This window comes from Podarcis bocagei, assembly GCF_964188305.1.
Source record: "Podarcis bocagei genome assembly, chromosome: Z".
Taxonomy (NCBI): Eukaryota; Metazoa; Chordata; class Lepidosauria; order Squamata; family Lacertidae; genus Podarcis; species Podarcis bocagei.
The window spans coordinates 42,600,037-42,614,369 of record NC_138140.1 but is presented as its reverse complement, the minus strand read 5'-3'; the positions used below and the strand labels follow the sequence as shown (position 1 = coordinate 42,614,369).

The 14,333-nt window shown below is 42.9% G+C and overlaps 1 protein-coding gene and 1 long non-coding RNA gene across 2 annotated transcripts in view; one reads left to right on the top strand and one right to left on the bottom strand.

Annotated features, from left to right (window-relative positions):
- The first annotated feature begins 160 nt into the window (after nt 1–160).
- On the top strand, nt 161–5,694 carry LOC308578642. Its single transcript, XR_014004059.1, has 2 exons — nt 161–4,795; nt 4,880–5,694. It is a non-coding gene; the product is annotated as an uncharacterized lncRNA (long non-coding RNA).
- Nucleotides 5,695–7,866: 2,172 nt separating this feature from the next.
- TMEM255A (transmembrane protein 255A) overlaps nt 7,867–14,333 on the bottom strand; it is a 33,591-nt gene continuing 27,124 nt past the window's right edge. Inside the window, exon 9 of the mRNA XM_081179060.1 lies at nt 7,867–11,968. Within this exon, the coding sequence (XP_081035186.1) occupies nt 11,810–11,968 (159 nt within the window). The 3' untranslated portion in view covers nt 7,867–11,809. The remainder of the gene's footprint in view (nt 11,969–14,333) is intronic.

Below are 14,333 nucleotides of genomic sequence, written 5' to 3'. Positions count from 1 at the left end.
TATTTATAGGAACTCAAACACTGAGATCCTGCTCTGTTCCAGTAACAAGAAGCCGAAAGCACCAGCCTGAAGATGACGAGTGAGACCTCGTCGAAACGTCGCCTAGACACCCCAACTCTTACACGGGAAGACACCCGAAGACACCAAAACCCGCATATATAGATATATATATATAAAGAAAAACTTCTTTAAATGGGCTGCTTGAAAAAAGTTGTAGGACATCTCATGTTATATAACAAGTCAGTGTGTTAACTCCTAGCCAACAAAATGTAGTATGTTAAGACTAGAATGCCTATAAGTTTCAGAGATGCTTGTGAAAGAAAATTGGTCAGGGAAAGAAAAACGCTTCACTTGAATATGGGAAAAGGCACTTGAGAAGCTAGGTGTTAAATGTGTTTGGTTTATTATCAGTCATCGAAATCTGGTGAAATAATTGTTTGAAAAGGTGTGGCTTCTTTACAATAAAGGTAACTCACAACTTATGCATTTATAACCCATGCGCATTCAGCTTCATGTGTTTGGCAAAAAAAAAATTTTTTTTTAATTAAACAGGGGGCAGATGTCCAGGAAAAAGGACTGTGACAATCCCTCCTGCCATTGAACCCAGTGTGTTTTGACCAAACATGACTTTGGCATTAGGTGCAATCCCTGGAACATAACCCCCACGTAAGTTGAGAGTCTTTTGTAATGAGAAATGACTCCGATAACTTGTAGAATAATGGGAACATTTCTTGCCTCTTTAACCACTTATTATGTAATCCCTTCTTTCATGCTAGCTCTTTAAAACTGTTTTTTTTTTTAGTTGTTTGAGACTACGTAAAGGCAGTCTGGATAGGTTTCCTGATTATAGCTTAGTTCTTTTTTATAGTAGAAATCATTGCACTCCTTTTAACTTAATGGAAAATACAGTGTTGTTGTGGGAGGGTATGTGAAGGTCCAATCATCCTGTCCATAAATCAAATTATTTTCTAAGTGGCATCCTAAATCTGTTCTGCTCCAAAATAACCATTCTACCTTCACAAAAATTGCTCATAATGTAAGCTTGTTATCTTGGAGGAGAAAAGATGCTATTTGTTCGAAGAAGCCTGAACAAGTTTTATTTATATTTGGTAATTAAAAAGACGCAGTGGCTGGACCATTGTGTTCTATCCTTCAACACAGGAGGGGCTTTGTCAGCAAAATTGTCCAATGACATTGCCCTTCTTCAGTCTGCCCACATTTTCTACCCTCCAATATCAAGGAATTATGTCAGACCCTCCTTTTGCTGAAATCATGTTGGTGGTTTAGATTAAGCTGCCGTTTTCCATTTAGCTTACCATGGGAAAAGGTGGTGACAGATATAACTGTATAGGTGGGTTTTTGTTTTTGTTTTGTGCTGAAGGGTGTGGAAGCTGTTTCCCAAAGTTACGCTTCAAATGATGTACAATACGCTCACAACTTACATTTAACTAGCTGCATTCAACTTCATGTGCTTGGCAAAACATTTTTTTAAAGGGGGCAGAAAGAAGGAGAGTGTTCAGGGGTAAAAAAGGCTGGCAATTACAGCTGCTATTGCACCTAATGTGCTTTGACTCTCCCCAGAATATAACCCCCGTGTAAGTTGCGGGCTTACTGTCATTTTCCCCCTAATTGAACTTATTTATAGTTTTTCATGAACTTAGTTTGACTTCATTTCAAGGTAACTGTCAGGTTAGTTAGGAGTTCTGATAAGGATTTAACATCTCACATACATTCACTGGCGGGGTGTGTCAGGTCTCAGACATTGTGCCTGTTTACTCCCCCCTCTTGCACAATGTTACACATTTTTTAAAAATGCTGTGGTTATAGTAAAAGTCCATCTTGGGGGGGGGGGGAGCTTGTCCCAAGTAAACTGGTCAGCAGTCATGTAGTCTGTTGCTTTACACTGAACGACGTCCTAATTTTTTGTAAATTATGCGGGGTTGTAGGGGGTGTGTGGAGACGTTATAGAAGACGGGAAAGGATTGTGATGAATAGAAGTAGCTAGAAATCAGTGGTATGTCGTTAAAATCTCTTCTTCCCACCACTTTAGAATTCCCTCTCCCCATGTTTTGTGAAATAAACATTTCATTTTAAATGTAACCACCTCTGGACCTTAATTTTAAGAACATAAGAATAGCCTGCTAGATCGTGCCAATGGCCCATCTAGTCCTGTGGCCTGTGGCCAACCAGGTGCCTGCGGGAAACCAGAAAGCAAAACATGAGCAGAAGACCACGCTTCCCTTCTATGGTTTCCAGCACAGCTATTTGGAACCATGGCTGCCTCCAACTGTGGAAGTAGAGTATATAGCCATCATGGCAAGTAGCCATTAATAGCCCTCTCCTTTAGGTACTTGTCTAATACTCTTTTAAAGCCATCCAAGTTGTTGGCCATCACTGCTTCCTGGGGAAACTAGTTCCATGGTTTGACTATGTGCTGCATGAATAAATATTGAATCTTCCAACGTTCAGCTTCATTGGATGTCCATGAGAGGGGGAGAATTTTTTAAAAATCCACTTCTTCCACTATTTTATAAACTTTTATCATCTTGCCTCTTCCTAGCCTTTTCTCTAAACTAAAAAGTCTGTAATCTTTCCTCTAAGGAGCGTCACCCCCATTTTTCATGGCTGTTGCACCACTGGTTTGACGTCTTAACCAAGCCTTCTGCCATGACCCCCCCAAGGTCTTGCTCCTGGTCCTTCACCTTTAGATTTTAATCCCTTGATTAAAAAAAATATATATCTACTTTTCTGGCAAGAAAGTAAGGTCTGTTGAAATGTGGAAATGTGATAAGCTATGACAAAAAGGATGTTGGAAATCTATGTTTGCAGTAATGGGCAAAGGTCCTTTGTTATCTAGACAGAATACATTTTGTTTATGGGGGAGGGATTAAAAAGAAAATATTTCCATAAATCATGTTTTAAAGTGAGTCGTTCATATTTAAATCTGTGATTTGTGGTGGTGATGATAATTTTAATCACTAGTTGAAATTGGTGTGTTCCTTCTGGTACAGGAGGCATGCTTCAAGTTTCTCTAAAATTTTAGGAGTGAACCAGATCCCTGTTAAAGAGAAAATATTAGTAGTTCTTAGCAAAAGAAAAGTTGCTTTGTGCTAAGTAAAAATTGCTCACTATTCCTTCAAATGATAGGTTTTGTGCATCTTATAGCAGATGCTGGTTAGGGAGTTAAACAACCTACACTTCCAGAGAATACTAGTGGCAGCGCAGAGGCAGGAGTACAGAAATAAACCATGATACATAGCTGAGAATAATAAAAGCCACAACTTTATTGATTGATTACAGCAAATAGGTTTAGTGTAGGCCTAGGGCATGGATCAAAAGACTGAACAGCCTGAGTGCTGGTGGATGCTCATACAACCGATAGGGGGTTGTCCAATGTCAGGGCCCCCTATAGCATGTACAGCTTTGAAGCAAACGTGGACAACCTGGTAGGGAGTGCTGTGACCCTTCAGCCCCTAAACTGGTCTTCTGGACAGGGAGCACCACCCTTCCAAGTTCCCTTAAGGGGAACTCCCCCTGGAATGGGTCCGGGTGCCCCTTCTCACTTCCCTTCTTAGATTCCAGACCCAATGCCTTTGCTGCCACCAAAGGAAAGATGAGGGCAAATGGGGAGGGTGCCTCTCCTTTTAACACCCCCCTGCAACTATACCTGAGAAAGGGCGTCTTATTCCAGTCCCGGGTTGGGCAACAGATTCTTGCATTGCAGGGAGTTGGACTAAATGATCCTCATCCCTTCCAGCTCGCAGCTCTGTCCCTGTCCTACACTGCGCCACTGCAGATCTAGGCTCCCTGGTAATTTCAGGAGAACCGGGACATAATTGCTGAAACTTTTTAGAACTTAAAGGGATCGTATCCTACTCAGAGTAGGCTGATTGAAATTAATGAACCTAAGTTGTTCACGCCCATTATTTTCAGTGGTTCTACTCTTGAGTATGACTTCATGTTGGATACAGCCCCAAATCATGCCTATAGAAGCTGTATTTTTCTTTTGATTAAGTGTAAAAGAAAACTAGACAATAAGGTTCCAAGCTTTATGTTTTTGGTAGAAGAATCATACATGCAGGCATCTCAGGTTCCTTGCTTTTCCTAGGAAGAAAGTTTTAGTATCCAAAGTTGAAAAGTCCATATAAAGTGTGTTTATATTTTTGAAATCCTCTGCTTTTAGTAATTATGGGTTGGAGATGACGCTGTACCCTTTCTGTACCTTCAGCCATTTTTGTGTCACACCCTATCATTTCGATATTGAAGCACCTACCTGACTTTTGCTTTTTGTAGGGTTAAAAAGAAACACCTTTGGTTTCTATCCTCACTTATCACCTTTCTGTAAATATTAGCATGTTGACTGTGGGGAGGAAGGTTACTGTAACCTAAAAATGTGTTTGTACAGAAGAGCTAGATATTAACCAGAAACCCCATAGCAAATCTGTACTCAAGGTTAAAATAATAGTGGTTTATTGACACCATTCCAAACATGTCCTGCTTGGAACTAAGTGCCCTTGATTTTGGTTGAACTTGTTTCAGGTGAGTTCTGCTGCGTCCATCTTGCACGTTACCCAGAATAAGGTGGCACACTTCTGGAAGTACCACATCAGTCTGCATTTGTGTTTTTCGAGAGCTTTGCCCATCACCTTGCATGCAGCAAGGGAGAACAGTTCAGCATATCTCTCTTCTTGCAAGTCAAGTTTAATGCATGACACCTGACCATAGCTGCCAACCTTCCCTTATTCCCTTATTCCAGCGCTGTTTCCCGCTGCTATCCCAGATTGTTAGATATCCCGTAGACTGTCCCAGGGACAGGTGAGGCTGCTGATCCCTTATTTTCAAATCTGAAAGTTGACAGCTATGATCCCAGATTCTTAAGATATCCCGTAGACTGTCCCAGGGACAGGTGAGGCTGCTGATCCCTTATTTTCGAGGCTGCTAATCCCTTATTTTCAAATCTGAAAGTTGACAGCTATGCACCTGACCTACCTGCAGACTGAGGTGGTACAGTCTTTGATTCTGCCACCACCTTTCTGTATACAGTTGTACCTCGGTTTACAAACTTAATCCGTTCTGGAAGTCCGTTCTTAAACAGAAACCATTTTTAAACTGTGGCATTCTTTCCCTAATGAGGCCTCCCACCGCTGGAGGCCTTCCACCGTTCGGATTCTGTTCTTAGACCGAGGTATAGTTCGCAAACCAGGACACTACTTCCAGTTTTTCAGAGTTCGTAAGCCGAATAGTTTGTAAACAGGGCTGTTCTTAAACCGAGGTACCACTGTAATGTATACAAACAACCCTTAAGTCCAAGGAAGTGGTATTGCGAGGGTGAGGTGGGTAGGAGAGTGTTAAGTTCTCCTTAATGATTTCTTTTCATAATCCATATCATGACATTCCAGTATAAAATTAAAACACGTAAGGGGGGGGAATATCAATGCATTGCGTATTTATTTCCTACTAAAGCATAGAACTTTTTTTAAGGGGCGGGGGCCGTGGTTTATTCCATACTGGTTTCTACTGAGCTTTATCCTTTTTTAAAAAATAATATTAAATCAATACAGTACTGTAATGTATATAATTTGTAGTTTTTTTCCTTAACATACTTTTTTGGGAATTGTGTTTTGCTTTTCATTAACCTTTAGTTCTTAGAGCTTTGTATGGCAAAAAAATAAAAAGCTATTAATTTTCCCAATGCGCAAACAGTTTGTTATTGAGAGAAAAAAACAAAAACAGTTGTTTCTGGGATTGCTGTTCATGGATGGCTTTTGCTGCTGCCCAGTTTTTGAAAGTCAGATTTGGATTCCTTTGCAGGCATAAACTGAAGGAAAGAGGCGATTAATCTGAATAGGGACAATGACAAGTCTGTGGGGTCCAATGTCAGGTCCAGAAGCGGTTTAGTCATGCTGGCCACATGACCTGGAAATCTGTCTGTGGACAAACGCTGGCTCCCTCGGCCTGAAAGCGAGATGAGCGCTACACCCGAGTCGCCTTTGACTGGACTTAACCATCCAGGGGTCCTTTACCTTTATTTACCAATGAAAAACCATTGTTTTAGCTCATTTATATAGTATGTCTCAAAATCTAATTGGTTTTGCTGTTGTTGTTTTCAAAAAATATTATTTATTCAGACTAACCCTGCAGTTTAGCAAAACAACAACAGAAAGTATCCCAGAGCACTTTACATAAGCTTATCAAAAAGGCTTGCATTCTAGAAGACATAAGGGGGGGGGGGAGGGGAACCAACAAGCAGAATTCTTAAATAGGAATTATAAAAACCAGCTGGGATTAAAACAATTCAGGGAGAAAAGGCAATGGAATGGCTCTGCTTTGCATCTCTTTATTTGCTGTCGCCTGATGCCAAATGAGGAAGGGAAGCCTGGTAGAGCTGGTGTCCTACAGTGGAGGCAATCAAGTTACCCAGTGTCTCTTCTTCCTTGGGAGTAATTCTCAGAGCCCTACATCCAATCCCTCTAGATTGGTGTCTTTTTGTGAATGTGTTCTGCAACATGTCTTTATGCAATAACAGTGCATTATTATTCTGCTGTACTAGTAGTTCTGTGATGCTTCCCCAATGCTATCTGGAGGGGGCACTCTTGCACTACAGCAGAACAACTAGGACAAAAATAAAATAAACCAGGACATCTGTAGTATGAAACGTTAACAGGGCTTGATGCTATGATGCTACACGTCCACTTAGTGCATGTTCTGTATCTGTCCCCAGACTGTTGCAGGCTCGATCAGTATGGAAAGCACGACTGCGTATAACTGCCCCAATACCATTATGAGCACAAATAATAAATAAGCTGCCCAGAGTCGTTCGCGACTGGACTTAACTGTCAGGGGTCCTTTACCTTTTTTTTTAGGAGCATAGAAAACTGCCTTGCTCCAAGTTGATGCATTTGCCCATCTAACCCAGTATCAAGCAGGCATTTTCCCTATCACCTGCTGCTACCTGATCTTTATTTAAACTCTAAGCCTGGGATCTGAATGCAGAGTGTGACCTACCACTCATTTATTGGCCCTCCATTTGTTTGCTAGCTGTGAAAAGAAGCAGCGCACTTTTCATGTTCACCCTCAAATGCTTCTCTTTGTTACCAGGGCCTTAAATACAAGCAGCTCACCCCACCTCTCTCCTTCTCTGCCAACAACCCTTTCTTGCCTAAGTTCTTTTGGTCAAAAGCCTGTACTTAAGAATTCTTGCAGTTATTTACAGTGAGCAAAATTCAGCTGCAGAAGCGGGATTATAATGGAAGCCATGTTTCTGTGCAAACACGGGGGGGGGGGTGTCCCCAACATGGTGCCCCTCCATATATCATTAGACTACATCTCCCAGTAACCCCTCTGCATTGGCAATGCTGGCTGGGGCTGATAGGAGTTGTAGTCAAACAGCATTTGAAAGGCACCATTTCTCCTTAAACACTTTGTATAGCTGGGAGTGAAACCCTTTGTACTGCCAGCAGATGAGAGTTCGGGGCCAGGCTGTTTAAGCATGCTGTTCCTTTTAAAAAGCATGCTAGGGTTTGCTGTTCCTACTTGTATTGCTCACCTACTGCCTTCCTTTATTCCTTGCCCAACCCTCCACAGGTCCTTCAAGGCCCCCCACCCACCCATATACACAGCTCTTCTGCATCCTTCCAACCCTGCTTTATTCATACCTCTGCTGTTGTTTATAGCCACCATTCTAAAACCTGCCTTCTCCCCTCCTCCACCTTGAATTGATGCAAATCCAAGTTAGGAGGTGCTACACATTCTCTTAATGGGGCTGTATAGTGACAGCCTTAGTTTTTATGTATATAGGCAGATATGCCGTTTACAGGGATAAGAATTTGGGAACCAGCTAACCCTGCCACAAAATTAAAACGTAAACAAAATTCTTACCATTTTTATTTTTATAAATTATTCCGAGGGCACATGAACCATGTGTGCATTACATTCTCACAAGAAATGGATTTGAAGATGATAATACAGCGCATGTGACTTCTGTGTTTACATTTACAGGTGATTGCATACACTTCTATCAAAGCTAAAAAGCAACCTGGTCACCAGGGTGGAGATAACTGCTATTTTCTTCATGTAAAAAAAGAGACTTTTTTAAAAGCAGCAAGAACACTGTGACATAACCATTCCATTTGTTCAAATGTCTTTGGCACTCAATGATAATGAAATCTAAAGGTACTGTTAGAGGCCAGCCCTGTTCTAGAGTAGACCCTTAAGAGTATGATAGCAGGGATTGCTATACAAATGAGGTTAACACAATTAATGAAATCTTAGCGCAGAGTCAAACCCTCCCACTCCAAAAAGCTTGTGCCCCAAGATATTCTGGAGAAAAGGTGGACACGGGGCAAGGATGCGTTTAACTGCTCTGCTTAAGTTGCTTTGAAACCTGACAAACCTTGAGCAAAGCCCTGCAGATGGGAATGAGAACACCACAACATTTTGGCAAACCTTGGGCTTATGATGCAAGAGAGCACGCCCGTTTTATATAATGCCGAATGAACTAGAAGCTACACTGAGGAACCTGTGGACTTCAAGTTGCCGGTCTCCAGCTTTTGGCATCGCTGATGACGACTGCTGTCTGTAGCTGATGGAATTTAGAGTCCAATGCCATCCGGCGGGCCACAGGTTCCCCAGCCCTGATGGAAAACATCTCTTAAAATCCTCAGATGATTTTAGGCAATGGGTTTTTAGGCAATGAAAATCTTTTATACCACATTCCTATCTTTGGCTATTTTGGAAGTAAATCTCACCGAATTTGATTAGGCTTACTGCAAAGTAAGTAGATACAGCCTTGCAGCTTTAGTGTTATGTCGATGCAGTGGCATTAATGAGAAGAGAAGATCCAGGCTATTGAAATGCACAACTCTTCAGCTCAGGCTTTTTTACCACCTGCTTCTGTGACTTTACACAATAAGGTTGGCTTGCAAGATCGGGGAGGTGCAGCCCAGTGTCTGGAGTCTACCATGCTGGCTAACCCTAGTTTGTGCAAAGCATTCTGTGAATCCCAAGCAAACAGTGAACCAGTGAATGAATTGACAAGGTGAAAAGAACATGCTCTGATACCTGTTTTTGTACAACTCTTTCCTCCCCACCTCCCCAGAATGAATAGCATTCAGTCTCTGGCCACAACCCAGAACAGCACTCAATTGGTGATAGGACACACAAGCTCACAAAGTCTTGAGAGCTCCCTAGTATCAGTATTAAGATTCTTAGCACATATATTAAGCCTGGGGTAGCCAATGTAGCGCCCTGGAAATGTTGCTGGCCTACAACTACCACTCCAGCAGGCATGGCCAATGGTGTAGAATGATGTAGCTCAGAAACATCTGGAGAGCACACTGGATACCCCTCTATTAAGCAATGCAACGCATGGCTTCCCAAACTCCTCCATCTCTTACAGCTTAAAATACAGACTTGATTAGCTACCATGAAGCAATCACACAATTCAGGTATTTAAATGTTGCAGTAAAATCTCTTTCATGTGTTTTCCTCCCAAACGCCAAAAAGTAGGTTAGGCTGGCGGCTCAGTGGGAATTTGAACCTAGGTCTGCATTGCTGTTTGCAGTGAACCATGGTCCAATTCACCAAACCGGCCACACATACAAAATGCAACTTTCTAAATTGCTAGAGCTGTGAAAGCTAAAAGCTTTCCAATTGCATTGTTCTTTAAAATACTAGTTTTTCTTATTCGGGGCAAATCCCCTTGCTTCAAACTCAGTCACAAGCAGAAGCAGCCCTTTATAATAAATTCATTAAGGTGTTTGTTTGTTTGTTTTTTAAAAGCAGGAATCTACGGTCCACTTCATACTGTGGTGGACTTTGCAAATAAGGGGAGAGATCTGTAAGAAGACACAGTGAACACTCACTAAGTATCCGTGGGTTTTTTTGGGGGGGATGACGACTTGCAATTATATACCGTATTTTTCGCTCTATAAGATGCACCAGACCACAAGTTTTTGGAGGAGGAAAGCAAGAAAAAAAATATTCTGAATCTCAGAAGCCAGAAGAGCAAGAGGGATCGCTGCGCAGTGAAAGCAGCGTTCCCTCTTACTGTTCTGGCTTCCGGGATAGCTGCGCAGCCTGCATTCGCTTCATAAGACGCACACACATTTCCCCTTACTTTTTAGGAGGGAAAAAGTGAGTCTTATAGAGCAAAAAATACGGTACATACCTGCTTCAAACATTTGAGTGTTCCCTATTAAGATGTATGAGAGACTGCAACATAAAGTGTAAATCAGACCACGATTTCCTAGGATTTGTACAAGCTGAGGATTCTGCATGCAGAGTTGTGTGTCATTTGAAGCTGACTATGTAAGCCGATGAATAATGCAGGCATGCAGTCTAGGTCTCGCTGCACAGCTTAGAGGACAGTTAATGTTAGCCTCAGTTCCTGATCACCCAAGAGTCCTAAAACGGCTACACTGAACACTCTCTACTTGAGGGACTCCAGTGGTGTGAAGACAGGTGGGGAGACTCCTCTTCTTGTGGAGGCTGAGCTGCTTGCACTATTTAAACCCTCCTATTTGTGTCAGTTTCATGGGGAGCCAGCCTTATAATGAATCAGAACAATGGTCCATCTAGCTGAGGATTGTGTGTACATTGCCTGGCAGCAGCTCTCCAGGATTGCAGGCAATGGTTTACACAGTAATGCCAGGGACTGAACCTTGGAACTCCTATATGCAGGGCAAATGCCCTACCACTGAGCAGCAGAAGCAGCCACTGTGAGCACGGAAGACCTCCAGCTGCAGAACTTTAATATAAAATGGGGTGTGGAGGATGAGCTGTAAGGGGTGGGCTTTGGCACCCCCTTCCCACATCTCTTACATGTGTTTGCTTACATGCAGAGTGCCTGAACACCCAAACAGGGCTTATGTTGGAACAAATGATGGAAACCCAGTGCTTGAAGGTGCTAAGCAGCTTAATTAGCATCCTCTTGCAAGGAAAGAGGGGGAAGTTACATTTGATCATGTGCATCCAGCCAAACTGTGTGGCTCTTGTGCTGTTTAAAAGAGCAGAAAATGTTTGGCATAGCACCTATTTTTGATTGTGGCTATATTAAAAACCTGACTAGGAAAATAAAGGCCGGTTTATATGTATCCATCACCAACATATGTAAAGATAAAAACTAGTGTGTGAAGCAACCTTTGTTTTTCTACTGTGAGGTAATGCTCACAGAATGTCGCTAGGTGTCAGTAGAATGCCATTGCCTAACAAACAGCTGCATCTACAGTGACCTTCAATTCCCATTCAAATGCCTATTTTCAGTGTGCAAAATTAAGGCTTCATATATCTATTATTATTATTATTATTATTAATTCCTCCTACTAGTCTAGAGCATTCATTTCATACACTCAAGCTCTTGGGTTACTCAATTAAATCTTCACCGTCAGCTACATTCCACTGAGCCCAGCAATTTTGTTAAAGAGGACAAAAGGAATTAGGAACACCAGTTTATCAACACCTTTTGAGAAAAGCAGGGTGTGCCTGATTAGCCACACAGCACTTTCAGCAATTTGCTCAAAGTGACCAAACCCTCAAAGCAACAAGTCCACAGCGGCCAACTAATCACGATGGATTTTGAAGAAGCAAACAGAGCAAGACTGCAGGTGCTGAATGCAGGATTTGTCCCTTCTTGCTGCTGGCACTTAGCATCAATTTGGCCTAGGCCTGGTCTATGGGAAGACTGTTGCAGGGTTCCCCTATTTTAAATGGATTATGTATGCTATGTAATAAGTGTGCCCCCTCTCTCTTCCCCACCCTCCCTCCAGTACAAAAAGGTTTCACAATTAGTGGCACAGTTTCTACCCGTCCTTCATGGCGTGTAAGGTGGTGGCTTTTCAAAAGGTGGAAAATACGGTGGGGAGTAACGAGGAGGAGCAGTAGGGGACCAGACGTAGCTTGGCGACGGCGACACCGACAGAGGATCGTCAGAAAGGCCAGATGGTGTGGAGGCCGGGAAGACACTGGAATGCTGCAACGAAAGGGAGAGAGGTGGCTTCAGCACAGAGAAAGCTGCCTCAAGCACAGCCCAATCTTTGGTCCTTCTAGCTTAGCATTGTCAACACCACCGTGGGAGGGGGAATCCTAGTCCTGAGAGCCAAATGCGGACTCTAGGCCCCTATTTCTGGCCCTCAGGTCTCTACCTGGGCAGGCCTCCCCAGCCCAGGTGATACCTCTTACCTGAGAGCCACTGCCAGTGAGTGCAGCCCATACTGAGCCAGGTGTAGCAGTGATATGGCCTGGAATTAAAATAGCTTCCTAGGGCATGCACTTCTGAACTATATACAGTGGTACCTTGTTTTTTGAGTCCGGGATCTGTTCCAGAGCCCTGGACGCTCAACAAAAGGGATGCTTGATAAAGCGCCGTTCTGCGCATGCGCGTGGAGTGGTTTGTGCTTCTGCACATAGCACAATTTAGCACTTCTGCACATACGCAAGCAGCAAACCCGGAAGCAACCTGTTCCAGTACTTCCGGGTTTGCTGCGGACATTCGCCAAAATGGATAGTCGACGGGGCGGATGTTCGCGGAGGTATTACTGTATATAAATCCCTGCTTCATAGAACTGTAGAGTCGGAAGGGACCACAAGGGTCATCTAACGCCCTGCAACGCAGGAATCTTTCTGCACGATGTGGGGCTTGATCCTGCCACCTTGAGATGAAGCATTTCATGCTCTGCTGACTGAGCTATCCCAATAGCCCGGTAGCCCAGTACAAGGTCCTTACAAGAATTCCACACATGACGAGGCGCTGGTTGTTACCTTTTACGACCTGGCTATGAGGCATTTCAGGGAGAGTTTATCTTTATATCACCTTCCCCGCTAGGGCATGTTGAATTTTTAAGCTTTTGAATTCCAGAATGAGGGGTGCTAAAAAGTTGTAACATGGCTTGGGAATTCAAAAGATATTTTGGTTAAATTAATATACAGTGGTGCCCCGCAAGACGAATGCCTCGCAAGACGGAAAACCCACTAGACGAAAGGGTTTTCCGTTTTGGAGGTGCTTCGCAAAACAAATCTCCTATGGGCTTGCTTCGCAAGATGACAATGTCTTGCGAGTTCCTGCTGGTTTTTTTTCCTCCTCCCCCCCCTTTTTCTAAGCCGCTAAGCCGCTTATCAGCTGATCCGATCAGCAGATAAGCCGCTAAAAGCCGCTAAAAGCGCTAATAGCGCTAATCCTCTAATCTGTCAATGGGCTTGCTTCGCAAGACGAAAAAACCGCTAGACAAAGAGAATCACAGAACGGATTCTTTTCGTCTTGCGAGGCACCACTGTAATTTAGTTTCACTTGGTTAAGTAAAATGTGTGTGAAATTGCATAGAAATCATTAAAAGAGACTGTCAAGTACTTGCAGTTATACTGTATGTTTATATTATTTGTATTTATTATTCCTATTATTTAGCACTTGACATTTTCAGAAGGTAAAATTGGAATTCTTTGGTTTTCCGAAAGCAGTTTATGTGCTTCTTCATCAGGCACAGACTTGCCAAGCTAAATGTTGTCCAATCACAAAAATAATAGCAGATTTGAATTCCTCACACCCCAAAACACATATTTAAGACTTCTTACTGAAGAAATTTGTAAAAATTAAGTTTCATGCCCTACTCCCCCATCCCAGCTTCAAGGACCAACTTGGTGAAATATGAAGATCATCACAGGAAGAGGAGGATATACTCTGGTTTCTCTTCAGATCGTATAAATCTTTCGCCTTTTACTACATCGATCTTTTAAACATTATTAAATTTAAAGGTAAAGGGACCCCTGACCATTAGGTCCAGTCGTGACCGACTCTGGGGTTGCGGCGCTCATCTCTCTTTATTGGCCGAGGGAGCCGGCGTACAGCTTCCAGGGCATGTGGCCAGCATGACTAAGCCACTTCTGGTGAACCAGAGCAGCACACGGAAATGCTGTTTACCTTCCCGCCGGAGCGGTACCTATTTATCTACTTGCACTTTGACGTGCTTTCAAACTCCTAGGTTGGCAGGAACAGGAACCGAGCAATGGGAGCTCACCCCGTCGCGGGGTTTCGAACCACCGACCTTATGATCGGCAAGTCCTAGGCTCTGTGGTTTAACCCACAGTGCCACCCGCTAGGACGATATTAAAAGTAACATTCTATAACGTTTAACATGCATTCCCCCTTTGCATACATGAGTGTATATCTGCCCAAAGAGTCTCATGCTCTACCGACTGAGCTAAACTCCCATCATTCCTTGATTGTCAGCCATATCATATGGGAGTTGAAGCCGCATAACAGCTGAAGGCCCACAGGTTCTCTACAATTAAACAGGCTGAAACTGAGCAGAAAAGTGAAATGTGTTTCACCAAACTTGCAAAAA